At 39.4% G+C, this 25,608-nt stretch overlaps 1 protein-coding gene across 2 annotated transcripts; it reads left to right on the top strand.

Annotated features, from left to right (window-relative positions):
• On the top strand, positions 1–24,566 carry creb3l1 (cAMP responsive element binding protein 3-like 1). 2 transcript variants are annotated; one of them, XM_048262183.1, is made up of 12 exons: positions 1–310; positions 8,423–8,627; positions 11,312–11,478; positions 12,147–12,231; positions 13,884–14,041; positions 14,453–14,602; positions 14,922–14,980; positions 15,580–15,648; positions 17,781–17,880; positions 19,796–19,922; positions 21,214–21,347; positions 21,629–24,566. In XM_048262183.1, the coding sequence occupies exons 1-12, from the start codon at positions 209–211 to the stop codon at positions 21,641–21,643; spliced, it is 1,371 nt and encodes a 456-aa protein (XP_048118140.1). In that variant the 5' UTR covers positions 1–208; the 3' UTR covers positions 21,644–24,566. The 2 variants fall into 2 exon arrangements, with proteins under 2 accessions (XP_048118140.1, XP_048118139.1); XM_048262182.1 differs by having other exon boundaries at positions 21,214–21,466.
• The last annotated feature ends 1,042 nt before the right edge of the window (positions 24,567–25,608 follow it).

Below are 25,608 nucleotides of genomic sequence, written 5' to 3'. Positions count from 1 at the left end.
GAACGCGTTGCCTAAAATTTCACCAAGATAGGCCTATTTATATGTATTTTCTTATCATTGCATGAACGAGTCCGTCGAGACCAATGGTTGATTAGCGACACCATCACATCGTCAGTTCCTTATCTGCAGTGATATTTGATCATTTCTTTTATTTATTTATTTTGTATTATACAGTCATATTCTGGTGAGATATCATTCCATTTTTGTTATGGACACCGTTTTGGACAATTTCACCTCGGACAAACTTTTCCCTAATTCCAACCTGTTGGACCTCGAAGATTTGAATGAAACAGATTTTCTTAGCAATGTGGTATGTTCCAACTTTACATTTTAACACCTTAATAAATGTCTAAACGTGCTCCTAATTTCTGATAAGAAAATGTAGCCTATCTATTAATGTAGCCTATTTTGCATGTAACCGGCATATGCGTCGCCAGATGTGTAGCTCACCTGCGATGTTGCATACGAGTAATCTGCCTCATGCATGTAGCCTACACTTCTGAAGGAACGAACTAAGCCATAGCCTAGCCTACAGCTTACAAATATTTGTGAACTTTGTAAACGTGTCAAGCAGGAAAGCTGTATCCATAACTGTCATGCGCCTTTCCCCCAAATCATTTGTGTCATAGTTTCGTTAAATCAGCATCTGTAAAGAAATGCCTTTGTGTATAAGAAGCATGTAGCTTCTATATTATCTGTAAATATCCCAACAGCTGTTTTCTACACGTCCTACTTAACCATACAAACCATTTAAGTGGGCGTGTGACGTTGTTCGCCATTGCACGCCTCCCGGACCTTCACTCATCCGGCTTCAGGGCGAGATCTGACATTTGACAGTAGCAGCTCTATTTGCCATTTAAGAAGTCACTTAAGCAACGGAGACTTCCAATACGGTCATTTATGTTCATCCCATGTTAAGTCACCTAAACAATACCTTAGCCTATATATAGGGTAGTCTGCTTTTTAATCTCTTTTGAATCTTATTCATCAGGCTGTTTCAGTGGTCTATAATTAAATCAGCACTTGGAAAATTAGACTTAGGCTACCAATGGGCTCCTGGGCACAGCTGCTGGTTAGTTAACTCCATGGAATCCATTAGACATTAGGCATACAGAATGATGTTTCCAGTGTGACTCAGTCATCCATGCATAGAGAGAACTTGCCACCCCAGACTGCTCCTCACTATCCAGCCTTCACCATTCTATTTCTTCACTGGATAGTAGCCTACTCTCCACTTCACCCAAATGCATGGTAGCCTGGTGTCCACCTTTCGAACTGGCTAAATGATCAGTTACAATTCCCTGACAGTAATTCCCTGGTTCAATTGCTGTACACTATTTTATTGTGTCCTTTGCTGCACAGTTTTAATAGTGTGGTTCTATGCTATGTCTCTCAACTTTTCATGGTTGTGTTATGAGAGAGAGAGAGAGAGAGAGAGAGAGAGAGAGATCTAGGGTAAAGGTATATGGTATCTAGCTAACTGTGATTTGGGGTCTGTCTGAGCCCTTTCCAAGGCCCTTTGTCTGCTTGGCCCCTCATTTTTTGAGAAGGGGGTAGAAGCAAAGTAAACGAAGCATCTGGGGTGAGGCCCCTCAGTGAAAGACGCTTTGTGCATTGGAGTGTGAGGCAGAATGGTTACCCATCTTGCAGTTTAAACTTGCGTTCAACAGGTCACATGACCTGGACCCGAATTACAGTTTCAGTTTGTTGTAGCCACCATTAAATGTATATTTTAGTTAGTTTTTATTGTAGCTAAAAATGTGTCACAAATCAGGTGTCACAAATCAGATAGGGTGTGAATGCTGCAACGACTTCGACTAAAAATCATTTTTTCTAGTATTGCTGTTGTTAATGTATGGAATTGCTTTTTGTTGTTACTGCCATTGGTGAAACGTTTTAATGAACATAAAATTAATAAAATATTAAAACTGCAGTTAGGCTGAAATAATTGGTTATATGTTTGCAAAGAATCACTAGCGCAATAGTCCAGTATTCTTCCCCAGACAGGTGAAATCAGGTGAAGACTGAAGACTGTGGAGTTGATAGCCTTGGTCTGCTCTTTAAGGTGACTGAACCAGACAGGGCTGAGTGAGAGGACACTGTTTATTGGAATGACATTTCATGATGCTGAAGACAAGGCATATTTATTGGCTGTAGACCTCAAGAGGGTTTTTTGCACCAATCTACCACATGTGCATCCATGACATTAACAAATGGTTCTAACAGAAGCACTGGCCAGACCATTAGAACATTTCACTCCATTATTTCATTTAAAGTTATCTGTTGTAGGCATCACAAACTTTTGCATCTTTATTGCTGGTCAGGAGTAGGGATACAGACACAGGACATAGCACACACTAGGGAAGTCAAGAACACTCATACATCACACACACAGGGGTGGACACAGCCACACCAACATGAAGGGTCACACACGAGGTAGAACTAAAAAGGGAATCGCAACACTAAAACACGTACATAAACAGTAAATAAAGGCACAACCACATACAATAAACCCCCCAATGTTCTCCCAGAATCGCCAGTGTGAAGCGTTGTGGGAACCGTAGCACACAGTCCAGCCCACCGACGTTACAATACTTTGTGCTATGCAGGTGTGCTAGCATGCCTTAGCCTATCCCACAATGAGCTGGATTTTTGAGAGGCCAGTTAGTGACTGATTGGTGTCAGTGTTGAGAATGATGATAAAAGGATGTAAACCAGAATCTTTCTGCCTATACACCCATCCTCATTTACAAGTAATTCCTTTCTTTTGAATAGACTATTTTCAGGTGAACGCCCTTGTCTTTACCTAGTGTTTCCTCATGTTTCCTCCCACATTAACACAGGTTTGGCTGGAAACACTGTCTAAAGTCATTATTAATGACATTTCAACAAACCATTCACAAAAGAACAGACTAATAGACAACAAAAGTGAGTTAAAGGGAATCATATGCTGCATTACAAGCATGTGGGAGGATAGACAAGTGTTTCTACACCCATATGCCATACGTAACACCAATTTATTGATTGACATCTTGTAGATGTGTAGGCCTACATGAGCAAGAGAGAGAGAGAGAGAGAGAGAGAGATAGCTATGGGAATTTGTTTATTGGATTGGTCGTGTCACTTTATGGTTTATCAACTGTACCATGTTGCCTCTGAATTTGAAGTTCTTTTATTTATTTACGGCAGCTGTGAGTACACCTACAATCCCCGACGTGCTGAAGGCAACAGAATACCCCTGGCTGTGGCAACTTGGGGTCATACTGCTAACCTAATCTGACACAGGATAGGGAATGAAGTGGGTCTGTCTTTGAAAGCATGGGCAATACAACCAAGAAACGAGAACCTGCATTCCACTTCACCAGATTCCAACAGGGACTGCTGGCAGTGCTGCTGGCAACTTACTACTGATGCTGGAGCCGGTCCAGCAGAGCAGGCTGCAGCAGTATTATGTCATTTATGCGATGCATAGGCCAATATCTAAATGAGCCAGTTATTCAGTATTTTGTGTTATTTATTAGCATCTAACAGAGCTACAGTTCCTCATAAATTTCTTTAATAAAGTTACTGACAAAGTTGTTCCTAATAAGTTCACATGTCAAGCCTTAGATGGTGGGCAATTCTGTCAACTACAGTTGTCAGCTACAGAGTCAATATCATGCATTAGTGTTACCATTTATCAGAAGTCAACAGTTTTCCTCATAGCCTTGTGTGCAAACACCAGTGAGTTAATTCCCCATGCTTTCTGTTAAAGAAGCAGCAGCTTATAGCAGTTCACAATGTAAGATTTTAACTTACAGGAACTTGTGTGTACTAGGTGATCCTTTTAGTACACACCACAACCACCACCGCAACCACTACAACCACTACCGTAAAACAGCAGTACAGTTACAGACTCTGAAGGGGCTAAAAAGGGCCCAATAGGGTCTACACATGCACACCTGTCGTCTGGAACTGCAGCTGATGATATATTCTAAAGCAAGGCTGGGTCATGGGTGAAAAGATTAAATTGGAGTTGTGAACTTTCAGGGCCTCCTAGTAAACAAATTCAACGTGTGTTTTTTCAGTTTTCAGCTGTCACAAAATGTCTTTAGCAGAGAATCTTTCGTCTTTGTCTTTTTCTCAGCCATCTTTTGTCCATTACCTTAGATTCATCCCATTTTTCATGGCTCAAAAGTGGTCCTTTGGGGGATGGAAAACCAGCCTCAGTGACACACAGAAGCCTGTCTCCAGTGATTGTGGTTAGCCAACCTCTATAGCATGCTAAAGAAAGCATCTGAGCTGGAATTAAGAAACCAGGCTGCTCCACCCATGGACAGTGGGGGATGGGTGCTTGTTACCACAATGCTGTGGGGAGACTGCTTGCCCTGTATGTAGGAGGTGGGGTGGACGAGTCTGAAGGGAAGCGACAGGACACAGAACTGTACCCTCATGACCACAAGGCATTCAAAAGCTAGCTTTTGGTTTAAGGGAAAGGGTGACCCAGATGGATTTGGGATGTTCTGAAGCCTACTTGTCTTTGTAGCCGGTTTGGGTAATTATACAGAGTGCTACTGTCATGCCTCCTGCTGATTTATGAAAAGTGTTTGGGATGTACAGATACGTGATTCATACAACAGGTCCCACAATGCATGCCTGCAGACCAACTAAAGAAGGCAAAGAACCTTACCAAAAAATCCAAAAAGTAAAACATCATGGATGTTTCAAAACTGCTTGTGTTCCTTAATCACATAACTATTTATGAAATTTCTTCTTGTTAGTGCTAACAATAGATATTTGTATGTGTGTGTGTGCGCATGTGTGTGTGTGAACGTCTGTGTAGTTGTAGTAGTAGTAGTAGTAGTCATTGTGTGTAGTGGGACAGCTACTCTATATTGAAGCAATAGCTTTCTGTATGCACCTGTATTGTTGAGGGATTTGGTATGGACCATTACATTTGGATGCTAGTGAACCAAGGGGGTGTGCCCCAGACTCCCAGAAATCGTGTTAGCTACATGTGTCTGCATCTGGCCTATTGTTGGGCAGTACAACAATATGTGGCATGTGACTATTTGGGACAGGTGAAAATATCCATGCATTTGAACACATATTGGCTGACACTCTCACACCCCAGACCAATGTATAAGCAAGTAATCACTTTCTATTTAAATGAAAATGTCAGAGGCTTTTTGTCTATGTGCAATCTTTTTGTAACTATATTCTACTTTAACTCATCTCATATACTGTTAACACAAGTACACATGTCATTTGATTGTAGAAATGTATTATTTGGACACTTTTATTGCCACTGAAACGGACTATGCCACACAAATGTATTCAATTCTCTTTCCTTTTTGAATTTGCGCTCAAAATCATCATTGCATATTAGCGTCTCATCAGTGAAACAGTTCTGTTAATAGGTGTTCGGTTTCTGACATCATGGTTTTATCTACTCATTAGTGTGTTTGCAATGCAACAAAGTCCCATTTTTAGCCATGCCGGCCCGCTCCATACTTACCTTGCACTCCTGCTCCTCTGCTGCTGCAGCCGGCTAATTTGCATGCTCTGTGCTGATTGGCCAGCATACAGCTGGATTGTTTGAATCAGCAAAAGGAATGCTGGGAGACATCTGGGCATGACAAAGCCTGAGGTGTCAAAAATATATCTGTTTGTTAGCAGTATAAAGTCAATGTTTCAAGTGTAACAAAATGTACATAATCAACTTTAAGTCCACAAGCCAAGTTGGGGTTAAGTAAGGATTTCTGGCTTTTGTCTCTATGTAAGGCATGTCTCACCACATGAACTACACATTTAAATATACAAATAGACACACAATTGCATTGCACTGCATTTTCATATTGATATTGCATGATTTCTTCGCAACATTACATATTTATGACAAGGTAAACTATGCATGGTAAACTATGCAGTTTTGGGGTTTGCCATTGAACTTTTGTTACACCACCACCAACAGGCCAGCCTATAAACAAACAAAAGCTTAACATTTTAGAGGCACAGCATAAAACATATTTTTAGATATAAGGGTAGACCACTAAATGTGATGTCACACACTGACTAATAGTCCTCAACTTTTGACATTTTAAAGATAAATATGTTTGTACACCCACAGTCTCACATTGAAATGTTTACAATTCACATGTATATGCATCCTTTTAAAATAAGTTTAAGTACTGTAATTACTCAAAGTGAGATATCCAGGAGGCTTTAAAGATAATGTGTATGGACTGCGTTCATGGTTGGAGAATCTTTGCCTCAAGAGTCCTATCTCAGACCTGCACCGCCTGTCTTAGGTGCTCTTGCATTGACACTAGCATTGTTGTATGTTAAAGGTGTTGAACCGGTGTGTCGGTCATCTTGTTTAACTATGTTTGTTATGATCCTTGAGGGAAAATGACTAAATGCAGATTTGGCTTCTTCTACAGATTCTTTCTGGCAGTGTTAGGGGGCAGTGCAAGGACAGAGGAGGAAGCTAGACACCAGAGCATTAGGGTATTGACATCAAATTTAGAGTAGCTGTGTGGTCTACTGCATATTGTTTGCCAAAGGAAAAAAGAGCTTTCCAGGCCCTTCTGTTGTCATGCGTGGGGGCAAGAGTGTAAATAAACTGTCACACCACCAAAAGTGAATAAGTCTCTATTTTTACCCCAATGGTAATATGACCCAGATCCAGAGAAAGTATGCATTTTTGAGGCCGTCTGAAGGCTATCCCAGTGCCACTGGGAAAAAGGGCCCTCTGTCTTCAGCTGAAATTCCACAGCTCCATCTCTGGGATTTTGAGGAGAAGGCCAGATGTGAAATTTCAGAGGTCTTGCATCAGCAGTCTTGCATCATCACTTAGTACTACAAAAAGGGCCCCTTAACCTGATAGGGTCTCTCTCAGTTTTACCAAGGCTTTCTACTTCCTTGAAGTTTTCTTTTTGTTCAAAAGGAAACAAACAATATGTTTTTTAGTAATCAGAATACAAAAAGCAATCTATTCCTCATATTTTAGGCATTCTTAAAAAAGCTACTTAAAATGTGTGCACAATGAGACAATATTTTATTCTGCTGTCAGGTTTATAAACTGTTTCATTATAAACTTGAGAGTTGACTGTAAACAAGATACTTTACCAAAAAAGACACTGCCCTTTCACATTCATTTGAATTGTTACCAATGCGTGTAACAGATTGGCTTCACACATGCACACTGAGTAACAGGAATGCTTTATATGAATGAAGCAGGGAAGGATTATTTATGCTGTTGCTTATGCAGTGAAAATGATTAGCTGGCTGCTAATGGTGGCATATGTGTTGTGTCAAACAATTCTCAATGGTGTCATCCCAAGTGTTACTGGAATGGTAAGCTCCTTTGACCCCTTCCTGGGATCATCCAACTTGATTCTTCTATCTATAATTGCCACAGTGATTGGTAAAGGCACAGCTCTCCCCATGTATCATGGCAAGGATAATTAATCAATTGATTGTGATGGTTTTGTGATGATTGAATCCTAATACTTACTGTTAATGACCATAACATTTACCATGGAAACACACAGCTGATATATAAAGGGGTTATGGCAGCCATATCCTGGTGCACATGTTTCCCTATCCGGGCACCTGGCAGGTGCAGGATCTGGGTGTTAGAGCTGTTGCTTGCAGATTTGTGGATTCTCCATGTGCACAGCACTCCACAGCTGTGTATCTCCCACACCCCGCCTGTTTTAACAGGATGTAAACAGCAATGGGCTTTCATTGCACCACAGCCACTCCCCTCCTTAGCAAACACATCTGACGACGACATGTATTTAAGCTGTGGTGACACTCCTTCATGAGTAAAGTTTAAAGTGTATTTGATTACGTAGACCTGAGGTTAATCTTGTATTAGCATATTTGCATTGGCATGCTTTATAGAAAATACAATAACACGTTAGTGTTCTGCAGGAGATGTTAAGGTTTTATATTTATTTATCACCCCAGTAGACTTTTCCTAGTCTTGTTGTCAAGGGCTCGCTTAGTGGATTTATGCAAGTGTCAAATGTGATGCACTTTAAGAAGATTTAGAAGAAGAAGCTTACTCTCAGTAAAATGCTATGCTTTAAAACTTAAAATTGAATAAATAATTAATTTGTATACACTTTTCTGGTCAGAGAAGTTTCTGTATGGTCCCAAAGGTTACCCGTGTTCAGCAGGCCTGTTCTATTCATAAAGTCTGATTTAATTCATATGAGATTTGAATTCTTAATTAGTTCCACTTTTTCATAAATACATAAAGTGTGCTACCATCTAGATGTGCACAACTTACTTGGCCTTATTTTGGCCTTATCTTTAAAAAAAATTGAAAATGCTGAAAAAAATGTAGAAATGCTGCATGTTAGTTATTTTAATCATGAACTGTTTGAAGATTTACATTAAGTTGTTTGTGTGATCTCTGTGTGATCTTCAGCACTTCTCAGAGCAAATGGAGGACTTCTCAAATGATCTCTTCAGTAGTTTCTTTGATGACCACCTACTGGCAGAGAGGAATCCTCTCCTGGACATGGACTTGGACCCACCTAATCCTGCCATCCAGGCCGAGCACAGTTACTCTCTGAGTGGAGACTCAGCACCACAGAGCCCCTCTATGCCAATCAAAATGGATGAGGAAGCAGGTCAGATCCTGATTACAGCCTATGTAATATTCTGTCTTGTGTTTACAACTTGTTGGTTACTCATGATTTTACGTCTCTGCACTACACCTCTGAAACAGACAATGACATGATAGGTGAGGACTAGAAACTACCAGTTGTGTACCTGACACTCTCATTCATGCCACTGGATATGTCTATCATCAAATAAGCTATCTACAAAAAAGGCATTTTCCATAGTACACATGCAATATAGTGTGGTATAAGTTGATTTTGTAAACCAAGAGGAACAGACACAGGTTCTCTCTTGCCTATATCATGCGTCTTTAGTGTACTTCACTTCCAAGCCCTATCTCCTTCAGTGCCTGTGCAGCGCAGAAATCGCAGCCTACTGAGCATGCTCCTAGCTCTGACCGCCCCAGGAGGAAGTAAGTCAGGGGATTTCAGGCAGTCAGCCAACATTCACATTCACTCACTCTCTCTCACTGCCTCACTCACTAACTTTCTCTCTTTCTCTCTCTCTCTCTCTCTCTCACTCATTCTCTCTCTCACACACACACACACACACACACACACACACACACACACACACACACACACACATTCACACACACACAAACTCACACATTCAAGCACATACTCACTTTGACAAGCCATGGGGCTCTTGCATCCCCTTGCAATGACTCCCAGCTGCTGATGTTTCTCTGTGCTCGGGGCCAAGATAAAAAGGAGCCATCAATAAAATGAAAAAGGAGAACAGCTTTCCAGTTCAGATGGAAAACAAACTGAAAATAAGCTTGCGGCAGGGCTGGTGGGTTGATCTTGGAAAAAAAAAAGTACTGGCTCTTTTTGACCTGTTGCATCATCCTAAGTTTGACACAAGGCCAAAACCTCAACACTGCTACTAAGTTAAGACATTGCAGACATGATTCTCCACACCACCCCCTTCCTCCAAGGGTTCCCCAGAGTTAAAGCCCTGTCTTACATTAGGAGCCGGTTATAACTAGGACCAGACTTTACAGGATCTCCTGGTGCACTGAAGAGAGATCAGACTAGTTTCAACATGAAACCTGACTAATGAGCTCCACACCCCCACAACGGCCAGAACTATAACAGCTGAACCAGAGTTCCACTTACTTTAACTGCACTGCTAGTTAAAAAAGACAACTTCAAAGACACTCTTGACATTCACTGGGAACCGTATAGAGAATACAGACAAAGATTTTATGTAGCCTTGTCTGTGTACCTTGTCTGTTTGTCTGTACCTATGTAAAAACTTTAGAGCGTCTTTGAGTGTCTAGAAAAGTGCTATACAAATAAATGTATTATTATTTTTATTATTATTATTATTATTATTATTTTATTATTATTATTATTATTATTATTATTATTATTAGATATGCATTTTTATCCATATTTGTGCTGCCTGAGCATTAAATGCATGACATTGGTGCACAATGCTTTACCATTTCCCACTTCATCAAGATAAAGTATCTGAAGAGGCACTCACCCATCTGATGCCATCCAAATTTTTGTTAAATAAAAGTATGAGCATCTCACCATTCTTGTTAATTTGGTTCAACATGGCAGTGCAATATTATGTCTAAACTACAGGACTAATTGAAAAATCTGATACACTCAGGGTGCCTGCAGGAATGAATGAATGCTATGGCACACATGCTATGGTACAGAAAATTGTAAATAGCCTACTGTCATGAAGTTAATGGGGTACTGTGCAGAGTTTGGAAGATATGGTAGGCCAACTTGGTGTGAATACACACACAGGGGAAATTCTCTCTTGTTATTGAGGTGGCTTGATGGAAGTCAGTTTGTTAATATAAATCAAATAAACATATACATATGCATGCAATAATTTGCCTCATAGCCTCAATCTGTTCCTAGAGGATTTACGGTTGAAACATTCAAAACCAGCACAGACAAATACTTTGAAATGAAAATGGATTGGACTTTAGTGTAATGCTCTACAAAATGTCGACTTGAAGACATTTTTGTTGTTGTTTTCTGTGCCACTGGAAATGCGCACGTGTTTGTTTATGCAGTTGAAAGGGTCTATAAGCAACTAGTTTCTGTATATTTTTTACATTCATTTTGATATTATATATGTGAAGGACAGATAAACATGTCTTTCCCACTAGCTGATACTATAGCTATGTGTTTGCCCTGGAACATCATACTAAATGTAAGAAAAGCTTTCATGGCACAGCAATGGAACCCAAGAGGTGTCATTGCAATATTTTTTTTAAAATGTCAAGAGAATGTGTACAATTCAGCAAAGTAAAATGAGCATACAATGTACAGTTTTTTAATTGTGTTTAGAGTTTTGAAAATGTGACAACTTAGGGTTAGGGTTCACAGTGTCATGTCACTTTTATGTCGATACTGTCAAGTAAAGTGTTACTGTTAGTATTTTAGCAAGCCTTTTCTAATGTCTTTTAGGCAGCTAGCTCGCCAAAACTCCTTATTGCTACTGGTATAAGGTTTCAAGAGGAAGTGTTCATTGCAGAGTTCTTTCAGTAACACACTGGCATAGCATATGTCTTACTATGACTACGTTTTTTGATTAGTGGATTTCTCCCTTGTTTTGAGTGTGCATTTCCAGAAAATGTATTTTACTTTTATCAGCCATTATTTCAATACCTGTCTCACTGGGAAAGTTTTCTGAACATAAAATATGCTTCTTTTGACAGAATCAGAAGGAATGTGGTCCTTCAGCCAGGATCTGACGGCCATTTTGGTGAAACAGGAACCCAGTCTTTTGTCAGACCCTGCTCCAGCACCCACTCCTGCAGTCAGTGCTGCCCCTCAGCCTCTCAACCTGGCTCCCCCACCCCAGAGAAATGCCCCTGAGGATAAGGTGGGTCCTTGTCAGGACTTGTCTGACTAATTTCTGAATCACTGAAAAGCCAGGAACCAATCACAACCTCTTATCCGGCATGGGGCGGGTTTTATATGAGATACAGACAAAGAAGTAGGGTTAGCAGTGCATTGAACACTACCAATGGCTGCACTGATAGTGTCAGTGTTAAACAACACACATGTGTATTGTTTTTGGAAGTGAGTTAACACCTGCATTTAATTTACAAGAAAGATGTGTTTTCTGTACTTCAGAAAATATTTGGTAATGTGACATAATTTTGGCAAACTTTGTTGTGTGAGCCACCTAAAGCTTCACTTGTCTCACTAAGCACTTAAGGTATATATCTAGTCATAAGGCTCAGTGGACATACGTGTATAATGGTCATCTGCACTGTTTGGTCCGCAATTCAATGTGTGGCTTAATACATTGCAACAATTGAGCTCTTAATGTTTTCGCAATATTCATCAGTCATCAGTCATCAGCCCTGTTTACTGTTGCAATTGAATTGGATTGATACAAACATCCCCTCCATATTCTAAGCATTTTGTATAGTAATATATGTGGATTTGTTCCAAAAATGTTTTCAGCAAGATATTTAGAAGCTTATAGAATTAGAGCCACAATATATTTGCATATTTCTTGATGACTTTTCCATCTGGTTTCAGGAATCAAAAGGCATGAAATGCAATCAAGTGCCTACAATCAAAGCTGAACCCAGAGAGGTCAATCAGTTTCTCAGTGTCCCAACAGGTGGGTTTTTATTAACTATGCCATTATGTTAGAATCATGTACAGAAACCACTATTTAATCCATCTCCACATAAACATAGACACAGCATGCAAAAGTGCATAATGCTTCTTTAGTATTTACCCCAGCAAGCTGCAGCCATTTCAGAGCTTGCCCAATTTACTGTGCATTGAACACAGGTGCTCCTCTCCACCAAGCTGAGATAACACGTTGTGTCATCATGGCTTATTCCCTCCCTCTCCATTACTTTAGAATGCTATTAGCATCCTGATTGTGGAGGAGTGTGCGTCACTGTGGCTGCGTCACTTGTACCAGTGATCCTGATGGAACATGTAAACAATAACTCGATGTCTAAGCACTGTGTCGTCCCCCTGAATAATACTGCACTGCATGTCTGAGTAATATCTATTCAGTCAACTGTATCCAGTTAAATGGGCACAACCTCAAAAGACAGAGTTCAAATGTGGCATATTATTGGTTTGTGTTTTGTATTACTTTTTATCAGTGTACGGGTTTAATTTAGATCACTGTAGTTCTGATTTGAACAATATGTATTTTCCAGTTTTTTGAAAACTCTACATTACCAGAAAACTCTACATTACCTGCATGTTGATAGAACATGAACGGTAGTCATTAGTGGTAATGACTGCTATCTGACATTGTCAAATGGGCTAATGTGTGGGTAATGTCTGGATGGCACTAGCAGGTTTCCTCCCATGGTGCCCTCTGCAGTAGCATGGCTCAAGAGGACTTGAAAGAGTGAAACTAGAATGTTTCCATATTATGCAGCCTCACATTACAGACCTACATCAGAGAAGACACCTGACCAAGCACCAGATGGTGAAGTGGGGTAGTGGTCTTGGGCCAGTGTGAATTATGGGAAGAACTGACCAGACACTCCCAAAATGGCTGCACCTGCATGACTGATCTAAGTGCTCAGTAGTCAGACACACTTTTAAGAGGTCAGAGGGCCAGGAGCAGCACAGGACTTTAGCTCCTGTATATTCCCATCCCGCTTGGCACATCAAAAATCACTCCTGCCAGTTATGTGTCTAGTCAAAAGCTTGATAAACTAATGAAATGTCTACTTGTGTCTGCATTGTATCTGGCTCTTGTTAGAATGTGCCTTCCCCTCAACCCCCATTCTCTGTGTTTGGTCCTAGGCTTCCTTTTCCTGTAAAAACAGAATTAAAACTTGCTTGTGTTTACTCTGGATGCTAGTCAAACTAAACATATTGGCCATTCCAGAAGCAGTCTGAGTGGGTGGTAGGTGTTTGCACGGGGGGAAGTCTGCCTGGTCTCCTCACATTCTGTTTTTTAGGCTCTCTGTTCACTGGAATTGAACCATCTCTCTATTTCACCTGGCATAGTCCTGAAAGCCATTTTCCATTTTAATTATGATAAAGACCTTGGCAAAGAGTAGTATTTTATGAGGTCTACATTTCCACCATATAAAAACAATGAAGTCCACTCAGCCCAGTGCATTGGAATATGATGAGGCCATGAATGATGACTGATGACAGCCATATGTCTTTGCCGACCTTCAAAGTCATTAAGGTTGTGCATAACCATGACTTGAATAGAAAACCATTAGTAGTTTTCTTGGCTGATTAGCATTAATTCTGTTTCACTTTCAACCTTGCAAATCCTGACAGATGAGCACCTGCAGCTGCCGCCCACCCCTCCTAGCAGTCATAGCAGTGATAGTGACGGCTCCCAGAGCCCCCACTCTCTGCCCCCATCCAGCCCTGCACGCCTGCAGGCCCGCACCTCTGCAGCCATCTCCACCTCACCCCTTCTCACTGCACCTCATGTAAGTTTGTGTGCCTCCACAATATAGCTTCTTTCTCAGTGCTGACTCTCATCCCAAGCGTTTTCCACAGACAACTCCTTGATGACTTCTGGCTGCACCTTAGATGGTTTCCTATTGGCTCCTAGCCCTTTCCTCAGCAGGCCTTACTCCAGGGGTCTCTTGCTCAGTTGAGCAGGCCATAGCAAGCTGCTGAGCAGCTGGGCTGTCCTAGGGCAAATTCCTGGTCCAACTCTTTCCTCCTGGGCCTGTGAATGTGTGTAGGAAATGTGTGCCCAGGGTACCTCTTGAGCATTGTAGAATTATTACACATACAGTATATATGATAATGGATAATGATCATTTATATGGTTATCTTCAACTAGATTATTAGCTATTCTCCAAAGTCATTCGATTTCGTTTTTTCATTTGCAGAAACTGCAGGGCACTTCTGGTCCACTCATGCTAACAGAGGAGGAGAAACGTACCCTGATTGCAGAGGGCTATCCTGTGCCCAACAAGCTACCCCTCACTAAGACTGAAGAGAAGGCACTTAAAAGGGTCCGTCGCAAGATAAAAAACAAGGTATGAAGAAATGAACTTCCCTGCTTTTACGTTTAAAAGAGCCGCTATAGTTAAAACGGCATAGTACAGCATTTGAGATTTGGTAGTTCAATACTTTGACCATGTGTATTTAATAAGTGGGAAAATATAAATCATTTTCATTATTTCTGAGATGACTATGCAATCTTGTTATACAAACCTCATAACAAAAATCTGAAAACCCAAATCTCCCAAACAAAAATCTATTACCAAAATAGAAAATGCGAATATAACTTAATTGGTAAAAAAAGGGTCAGTGCAGTGGTGACATAACCAGTTGTTCTTTTTCTCTTGAATGTAGATTTCAGCTCAGGAAAGTCGCAGAAAGAAGAAGGAGTATGTGGAGTGCCTGGAGAAAAAGTATGTTGGGGATTTTCTTTCTCCTAAATTTGTATATTTATCCCAATGCTGTTGCAGTGTATCAGTTGTATTTGCACTCTTGACCTTCCCATAATAATACAATTCTCCACTTCTATGCCTATATCTTTGTTCAATCAGGATCACTGTTTTGCTCTACAAATCTCCCTATCCTTAGCCTCACTCATAGTTCTACTACTGACATCCAAATGTTTTACCCCACTTTTGTTATTGTTCTCAGTCAAATGCCAATGGCTTTTGTCCATCTCCATGCAGTCGCACAGGCCATATGACTCATGCAAATTTGAATAATTCACTGGGACTCAAGGTCTTTGCAGAACATTTCTGCTTTGTACTGGGGAAAAGGAGTTTTGCAAATTACATACAGACTCCACTAGCTTTAAGGTCTCAGTTTAAGGGCCTCATATCTTTTAGTGACACAATGCATATGACTATAATGGTAATGTTAAAGTATGATTGCCTAACAATTATTTATTAATCTTTCCATACATTTTTACATACACATTTGTATCATTATTTGGTGGAATTATGTGCCATTATTTGAATGAGTCATGGCTAATAATATAAATTCCTCTCCCCAGAGTGGAAACATATACTTCAGAGAATAATGAGCTGTGGAAGAAAGTGGAGACCCTAGAGACTGCAAATAGGTGAGGCATTCTTGTACAAACTTTTGTTTCAGTAATGAATCTACGTAGTTCTAGGAAGTTCTAGGAAGTGCAATGTAATTATACTGTCATATATCAGAAGTACAAACAATGCTTGCGTATTAAGCCGTGAATTCTAGCTCTGTATTCCAAAGGGAAAAGGTTATACACTTGCCCTCTATTTGGCAAAGCCTGTACGATTTACATGGGAAATTTTAGGGGCATTTCTCCAACGTCCCTGAACTCACCACACTATACTGTCTTACAATGGAAGATGGACCTGTTGTCAGGTTACAGCAAATAAGATCATATGCTTGCTATCCACTGATTCCCTATAACATGGGTTGCCCTTTGGGGGTGATGATTTGGAAATTGCTGTTCAGCTCACTGAGAGTACAAGACATTCTAAATCTTTGGGGATTAGAACAGAAAAGGTCTGTAAAGTTTCAAAGACTGTTCAAAACCAATTTTGTCCCAATTATGAGTGACAAAAATGATTCATACACACACAAACCTAACATGTTTTCCTGAAAACAGTGAGGGCCATGTCAAATAAAAGCTATCAACACAAAGCCCATACCATATTATACAATTATGGCAGAGCTGGGCTAGCAAAAGAGCACAGTAATCCTGCCACCCTCTCATTAACAAGATGGTTTACTTGCATTGAACACACAGTGGGGTGTCATGTCTCCCCTTAATTGTGGTGTAAAATAAAAGATGGCCTCTGAGGAGCTGGCTCCAGGCTGCTGCTTAATGACTGGACCTCTGGCAGAGCTCACAGGCCCCCTAGGAGAACAAGCCTCTCTGACTCAGCTACTTAAGTTCAAAGAAGAGCATGCCCAGAACAGAACATGTGGAGGGGATTCTCTTTGCAAAAGCAGAAGTTGCTGTCAAAGCAGACGAAAATGCTGATTATTTTAGAGGTCTGTAGGAAGTTATTGTTTAAATGTTTGTTTTTTTTTTTGTGATGCAGATAATTATGTTGGTATTGGCAGTGTAGAGCAGTGGAGATGTGTGAGAATAATTCTAGTAGCCCACCGATTAAGGAACTACGGCACAATAAATTCAAACTAGACATGTTGTTTCAATTCAGAGTTTACCTTAGTCAAACATCTTGACAGTAATTCAGTTAGTATGTGCTTTGACAAATTATTAGTAGCATTTACTTACAGGCAGACAAGTGAATAGGTTGTTCAAAATGTAGTTTGCTAGGAACGGATATGAATTCTGTAATGTGAAGGGTATCATATTCACACTTTCAAGGGTATTATATTTACATAGTTTGATAGCCATATTCTGATAGCTGAATTTGTACAGGCAAAATGTGTAGAGTTCATATTGCAAACAGCTCTTTATGCACAGTCAGTTTCATGACTCCTGAAGAAAAGGGGCTTGTTGAAAGTCACACTCCATACAACCAGTAGTACATCCCCCGTTTGAACTATCGGAAGGCTCCCCCTACTGGTCTAAGGTTCTGTGGTCCAGGTGTAATTATGGAATACACATTAAATGTTGTTTATTAGATACAGTAATTGCCATAACACATTTGTAAAACAAATGGGCAAATTTGTATGAAATATACAATATGCAAAGGTTTAAGTTGAGATGACCTCAGTGCTCACATGAGAGAGCACATCTTTGTGTCTTCATAAGTGCCTCTGGCTGTCAGTACAGTCATCACTGCCACTGCTAAGAATATTTCACTTGAGATTGAACCCACCCTCAGGGTCAGATGTGAATACTCTCCATTTGATGCATTTTTTTTCTCACTCTGTGGCTGCTGTTCAGGGATGGAGGAATGGGGCTGTGTGGGAGGATGAATTACCAGAGGTTACTGTGCAACTTACATAGTCATACAGAACTTGTACTTTGTGGTTTTGACACAGAGGCCCTGAAACCTAGTTTAGAAATACAGTGCAGCTTATGTAACATCATGCCTGATCCTTCAGTCGACTATCCTTATATGATCTCTTTTCAAAACCATGGGGTCAATACAGAGACAGTTCATGGGGTGTAGATATGCAAACAGATTTTCATCAAAAATTCCACATCAAAGGTTTATTTGAAGCTGGTATATGACCTACTAATTTAGTGAATAATACTTAGTTTATAATGTTTTCTTACCACTGCAGATCTCTACTTCAACAGCTACAGAAACTCCAGGCTCTTGTATCAGGCAAAGTGCCTCGGTCCTGCAGGATGGCCTCTACACAAACAGGAACTTGTCTGATGGTGAGCAATTAAAATTCCCAAATAAAACTTTCAGAGGGGTAAATGAATGAGAGATTCAAAAAATACTGTATGTTTCCTGGAAGTAAAGCACATCCAAAGGCCTTCAGCAAAATAGTGAATCTGAATGTGTTGATTATGTGTGGACTGTACAAAGGTGTCCAAAAGGCTTTTCAGCAATATCGTTTTTTTTAGCTCCCCAATTAAAGTTTTATGTACCCTTCAGAAAAATAGCTAGAACAGGAAAAATATTGTCCAAGACACAGGGCTGTATTTTGGGCACCAGCGCATGGCGTAAAGTTCGTTTTCCACCCGCGCAAAGTTTAATTCGGTATTTTGCACGTTTATTTTTTAAACATTGCACCCAGGGGTGTGGCAATTAACAACCTAGAGAGGGGCCTGGCGCGTTGTCTAAAAATCGCTATCATACACCAACTAAACCTGGTCAGAAGTCAATGGCGAGTTGTTCATATGCTATTTTAAGAGCGCATGTCAACAGTCATATTGGCAGGTGCACGCACCATCCTTCTATCATTCATGAACGCACACCAGCGCAAGTCCATGCAAAGCATTACAAATTGCACGATTACAATGGGAAACATAATTAGAATAAAGATATTACGAAACACTGTACATCTCATGATGAATAGTTATTCATCATCATTTGCAAATTGGTAATGACGGTTAAAAGTGATTAGGGGAGAGGTGAGAGGCACGTATGGAGCACAGCTGAAGACGCACTGTCACGAGATATAAGCAACTCCTCTGCAGGATAAATGTTGTTTTATTCAGTCATTTGAGCAACATTAGGGTAAGTGTTGCTTTTTCCAGCCTATGTTTTCGGTGGTAACCCATTGTCAGTCAATAGTGAAAGTAACTGAACTGTCTTGTCGCTGACTGACTCCTTGGTGAAGTTAGTTTCACTTTGCCAATGAGTTCAAATAATAGACGAGTGCAAATGCGTGAAGGCTATGCTAGGTTTTAGTAAAGCATGGTTTAAGAATGACTATTCCATACGGTCTCGCAAGCAGCCTCCTTCAAATGCGCCGTTGAATGCCAAAATACCGATGCATTTATTTGACATATCGCGCTTTGCGCCATTAAAGGGAATGACAGATGTCATTCTCATTGGTTTAAAATGATGTTACGCCCCAAACACACCCATATGACTGAATTAAAGACCTAGGAACACCTTGTTACGCTGCACTTTAGAATGTCATGATAGGGCCCACAGTGTCATAGAAACATGTGCGCTATAGGTGCCATACACACCCTATCTGTTTCACCACAGCCCCTAACAGAAAATAGTTCCAACGTCCCTGATGATGTCAGTGTCCCTTTGTAGCCCCTCTTGGTCCTCTGCATGAGCAGGGTTGGGGAGTGAACTAGCCCTTTTACTTGTAACATTATAATTAAAAAATTGAAAATCCAATGCAATAATCCATTACATTTACGGGCAAATATATGAAATTAAATTAACTAATCAAAATGTTGCTGAATAGTCTTTTCAATAAAAACAAATATATATATATATTTTATATAATTTCTCTGTTTAGAAAAGCTCCATGGCAATATATACACGCTCAAATTGAGGGATGTTTTTGATTGGTTCTCCAGTTTAAATTTGCTCAGCCTCTTGTCTGCCAATCAAAAAGTGTTTGAACGTATTCAAATTAATGTAAAGTTACATTACTTTAATGGATATAGTTACCTAACTTATTACTGTTAACTAATAATCTGTAGCCTTGACATTTCAAAAGTAATCTTCCCAACCCTGTGCATGAGACCTGAGAAGCTGTAGCTCTAAGCCGATCAACTGTAACCTTGATAGGGACGTGCTAATTTCAGATTAGCTCTGAGGGCTAGCCTCTGCCCACAGCCAACACCCTGCTCACAGAGTCTGGTTCTCTCTGACCAGGTGGTGGCGCTGTGCTTTGTCCTTGTGCTGGGTTCACTTGTACCATGTCTGCCTGAGCTCTCTACTACGTCGCACATGGTGAAGTCCTCACCTCTCCCCTCGGCTGACGTCTACACCACCAGCCAGGGTATGTCTGCCCTTCCACCCTGTCGTTTCATATACCACTATCCTTGTATGCCAAATTGATGTGATAGAAATGAATCCCACTCTGCAGATATCGTGATTGGTGATCCATTCACACTGTTCATACCTTGGGTTAAAACACAACTACCATTCATATACATTCACGTATAAATTCTCTGCAGAGGTAGATGTAGACAGACAGGGGCTAGGTTTTGTGCAGGGCTCTTTAGTCAGGGTTAATTGATGACTTGAAATTATGATGCTGTTTTTATTTATTTAAATTTATTTTTAAATTTGTCACAATCTAATGAATGGATTTCTTTGACAATACGTTTCTGTCATCTGACAACAAAATACTGTTCAGTGTCCAGTTTCTGCCAGAAGACAAACAGGGTATCTTAGGGCTAAATTAAGTGTGGTGATTTCAAACCGGAGGTCCAAATCTTAAGTAAGAGTTTGTGCATCCACACATATAATAAACACAAAGATCCAGATTTCATAGCATTATCTTTTACTTTCCCATGCCTGTATGACAACACTATACGCTATGTGTCAACTTATCAGAGTAGCTATTTAGTGTGGACACTATCAACTTTGCCCTAAAGTGTTCAAATGTGTTGGTAAAGACATAATAGTGTTGTCCACTAACAGGTATTCAGTTACTTAAGGTTGGAGCATCCTGTCCTTTGATGTTGTTCGGACATCTGGTATATTATATTGTTGGTATATTATATATCTTGAAACATTAAAAGTAAACCCCCTTTATTACCCAGTAATGGTGAAGTCAACTCATTCCTGAATTATCAGAGACAATGTTAAAATAATTGTTTTATTATGAACAGATGCCTGTGAATCACCCATCCTATAAACAATAATTATTATACTGAAAGGGAAAATACCACTGTGTTGTGGCTAAATGTTGTACATTTGGTTGTCTCACTTTAAATAGTTGCATGTCATTTTGAGGAATAATGGCACCATCACTAAATAAAATATTGATTAGAATAGTCATGTCTATGTATGATTGCAGTCCAATCAATCCTATCATTATTTTCACTAACATAACCTAGCACAGACCCTGAGAACACCAGCTCAAAAATTCAACTGCAGCAGCTTTTTTTATTCTTTATTTTATATTAAGGTATAACTAGGTATAACAGTATCCATTTGCAGGGCCACTTGCTGTATGAGGAATTATATTTTGTTGGTAATGTCATTATAACAAAGCGCTGAATCACATCTTGACCAAAACGTTTTTACACATTGTAGTGTTGTGCGTCTGTGTGTTTGTGCAGTCCGTTCCCGCAGCCTCCTCCTCTACGACGAGAGCTCAGCGCTGGAGGACAGCCATGGCAGCTTCCTGAGAGTAGAGGCAGGGGATGGATGGGAAGGGGCGCCCCTTGACTACACAGTGGACCAGCCAAAGCAGGTGGGCCATGCCACACATGAAACCAAAAAGTATCTGAGCAAAGCCCACTCAGACCCAGTGGCCTATGATAACAGGACCGGCGCCCCATTCCTCCACAAACAGGAACAGTACCATAAAAGGTGAGAGGACCAGAGGCAAGTAACAAAAACAGTCAAGTGATTGTGTTCCCTCTTCTTATACAGTTTAGACACTGTTGCTGTCAGGTACTGACAGATTATCTGAATGAACTGGTTGCATTGACTGGCTGATTTATCGTATCCTCTTTTGCCTACCTCACTTAGAGAGCCGAACCCTGAAGGTGGAGCAGAATACTTCTGACAGTTTGAGCAGAGCTGCCATGGACACCTCCTCTAGTAGGTGCCCACCAGAGCTTGAAGACACTTCAATCTGCCATATTACGTGTCTCCAAGCTCTTTTACCCACTCTTTAAGTAACCCACTGGCACCGTCCCCAGAAGTCCATCCCAAAACAAACCCACGACGATTATAAAAAATAATAAGTGAGAGGAGGAAACATCAACAGCTCCAAAGACATGGGATCAAACAAAATTGTGCACAGATTCAGTTATAGGACCTTCTAAAATATGGAACATAATGTTCTATTCAGACCAATGGATTGGCCCCAGCTCATGTGCCTGAATCCAAGAGAGGGCAAACAGCAAATTAGAGTGACATTTGAAGTGTTCCCTAGTATCTCTGTGTTGTTGTTTTCAAACTTTAAAAAGAGCTAGATTTGGGAGTAGCATAGACAGTAAATTAAGTACAAGAATGAAAAAGTACTAGTTCCCCTATTATGAGTGTTTGTCTTTTTCAATTGCCATATGACTGAAACTCAGAGTGTGTATTTTTGCAAAGATATTTTAATTTCTTCTGTTTTAAAACGCTGGCACTATGTTTGGGTATAGTTTAATTAATCTATACTATATTATGGTTGGACATTTACACTATATTGCAGTCTTTGAGATATTATTTTTCTCAAATCCTTCATTTCAGCTGCATAAACATATACTACAATAGACGTTTTGGTTTAAATGACTATTTGCACTTATTTCATGCCTGCATGGGAAAATTTTGGATTCCAGTTCATTTAAGTGCCTTCAGTCTCCTTGGTGAAATCATTTTAATATTATATTCCTCAAACACCTGTTTTTTTATTTTTATTTTTATTTTACCAATTTCTTTAAAATTATCAGAGGTATTTTTGGGAAGTATAGCATCTGTAAAATATGTAAGTATTGTCAGCATCAAAAATGGCATATTTATCTTATGCAACAAAAAAAGTGAAGCAATTATCTAAGTTCTATCAATACATTCAGTGGTGTAATGTCATAACTGTTAAGCAGTCAAAGGTATTTTTATGGAAAATATAATACTTGTAATATATATGTAAGTATTGTCTGCATCACAAAAGTGCATATTTATTTTATGCAATGAAAAAAAAGTATTGTGTGTTTTATATCTATGAAAATAATATTATCATGTTTTAATACTTAAGTTGAATTTTCATTTCTGTAAGAAAATAATTTGTGTATAAGCATTAGAAACAAAGGAACAGGGACAATCAACTGTAAAAAATGTAAGAATTATTTGATAACAAGAAATTGCATTCCTTAGGACTCATAAGACCATACTCGCAAGTGAATTGAGTCTAGCCAGATCACATAAAGACTGCCATTTGCCAATCGAGTAAATTGTCTCAATTTACAGTCATTTAGTGTGACACTGATTAAATGATTCTCTTCATACAACAGCTACAGTATTTGTGTGCTACAATCTAAGGACATTGACCTCTCCCAGTTGATGTAGCAAGATAATAATTCCCAATTCTTTCACAAAGTAAACAACCAGTACTACTATTTGAAATTATTTGTATAGTAATAGTGTTTGCCTAAATTATGACCCTATAATTCCCCAGTTTTTTGTGTCTTTTCCTTCATCATTCATCTACATGTTGGTACATATATCTCACCCAGAAGCTTTGACAGATTCAAAACTTTTCAGGGATAACCATATTTTTGAAAATGACACATAAATCTTCTTGTTGACAAAAGTCCTTGACAAACACTTTATGGAGTGCTTCAAAGCATATACGTAATTAATAGTTTCCATAGTTATGTATATTTTTGAAATGTATTTTGATTATTTTTATGGTATTTAAATATGAATTCTGATTACCCAGGTTGCCTATGAATTTTGAAGGAGGATTTGTTCTCCTGCTCACTTATGCCTGTAATTTACCACAGTGACCAAAAGCAAAGCACTGTACTGAGCAAAAATTATGTTTTTGTTTCCTGTCAGTTGCACAAAGACGTATAACAACATAGTTATGTTATGGATTAGAAATGAAATTGTCATAAATGTCAGAAAAGTACTTGGCTATACTAAATGAAATGATACTATTTGTCAAATTTCTGTGCGATTGTATGATACCATTTCCTGATTGTATGTGTGTATGAGTTTCACTATATGGTATCGTCAATAGTGTTGAACACTGTCCATGATGACTTCTGCGCAAGCTTACCAGGGGAAAGCATAACCTAAAATCTTTGAAAAAAAGTGTATGTTCTCACTATTGTTTTCCCATTTTCCTTGCATCTTAAATGCACAGTCCATGATTCTGGTAAAAGGTTGTTGATCATTACAATTTCCATTATTCTCAGGAACAATGGAAGGTGTAATTATCTAATGTACACAATATTGCTGGAACACTGTTATGGCTCGACCAGAGCCATATGGAACATATACATAGAGGACTTTGAGCAACAAGTACATTGGTTTAGAATTATGGACTGTGCCCTTAATGATGTTTTATTCAAATGTTGTAAAACAACTAACTTGCCCAGCCACAGTGACAAAGTAAAGATCTTAAACTTGTACGCCAAATGATAGTGATACACCAAATTTAAACCTTTTGTGTCTACGTAAACCTTTTTTCCAAGACATTCCACAGCAATTTTCATTACATTACATTTGTGTTACCCTCTGTACATATGTGCAAGTGAAGTCTTTACTGTAAATACTGAGAATGTATTTTTGTATTTGTAATGTATTGATGTATTTTGGTATTCATTTGGCATCTTTGGAGAGCAGCCTGTGTCTCAGTTCTTTCGTACCATTGCTGTTAAAAGTGCATGAATTTCTGTTGTGACCATTCTCATTATATTTCTGTCTCCTGTCCTGTAGATTTAGACTAAAGCAATATAAAAAATGCAGAAGCAAACAGTCTCTCTTGTTCATTTGCGCATAAAATGAATTATGTATTTGATTTGGGGGTCAAATACATCCCACATTCTGCCAAAACCAGCAAAAGCAACAAGTACTAGTCAATCAGAAGTAGGAGAGGGCTGAAGAAGCAGCAGAGACTAGAGAAACTTTGAAATGGGGATATATTTTTGAGGCAGAAAGGAGGCAGCAAATTTACTAGAAATGAGCAAGCAAAGATAATATCTTTCCAAAGTTTATCCCAAGTGTGTAAGTGTTCTCTTTCTGACTCAAAAAATGCAGGCAGATTTGTGATTGTGCAGACTGAATCACACCATAGTACTCTACATCCTCTTCATATCTGATGCAGAGTGCAAACAGATTCCTCCTGAGCTTTTCAGCATAATTGAAGATGTGTTTTGCTGCCACTGGATGTCAGTCTTTCCACAAGATACGTTCCCCAAACCACAAGGATATTTATTGTTATGCATATTGGCCAACATATACACATAACTCGGTACAGAAAAATATTTTAGGCGATGTCAGTGTCAGAGGCATATTTCTGTAATATATTGTGTTGGATTGATCTGGACATAACCTCACATGTGTGGACTGAAGATAAACCAGCATGTTGAGTATGTTGGTACAGGTCAGTGTCCAACCAAAACATTAGCAGCACTACATCACTGTCAACATGCTCTTTCAAGGCTCTGTGATACAAAAGCCCACTATAAGGTCCAGTGCAATTATCAGACTAAATTTGTCCAAGAATGTTCAAGTTGAATGACTCAGACAGCAGCATATTGTACAGCAGGCTATATATGCCAGGTAAAAGATCACTAATAGGCTTGATCCAGTTTACTTATAATAGCTTGAAGATTTGCATTTTGGCCTTTCAAGTTGGTGTCCAATCAAAGCCGATTTAAATACCGGAGAATGACTTTTGTGTCTTTGAGTCTGACACCAGTGTTTTGTACTTCACCATTGACAGTAGGCTAGTCAGTTTACTGGCATTATGCTCATATTCGGGACATTTTCACAGTTTATAATCCTGACCATCA

This window comes from Alosa alosa, chromosome 14 (assembly GCF_017589495.1).
Source record: "Alosa alosa isolate M-15738 ecotype Scorff River chromosome 14, AALO_Geno_1.1, whole genome shotgun sequence".
Taxonomy (NCBI): Eukaryota; Metazoa; Chordata; class Actinopteri; order Clupeiformes; family Clupeidae; genus Alosa; species Alosa alosa.
Note: the sequence above shows the minus strand (reverse complement) of the source record. Positions and strands in the feature narration are given on the sequence as shown.

Excerpts from the sequence above, each read along its gene's own strand:
- creb3l1 (XM_048262182.1), top strand. The coding sequence starts at position 209 with ATGGACACCGTTTTGGACAATTTCACCTCGGACAAACTTTTCCCTAAT. Across the intron at positions 8,628-11,311 it reads CAAAATGGATGAGGAAGCAG|AATCAGAAGGAATGTGGTCC; the intron begins GTCAGATCCTGA and ends TTCTTTTGACAG. Across the intron at positions 12,232-13,883 it reads GTTTCTCAGTGTCCCAACAG|ATGAGCACCTGCAGCTGCCG; the intron begins GTGGGTTTTTAT and ends AAATCCTGACAG.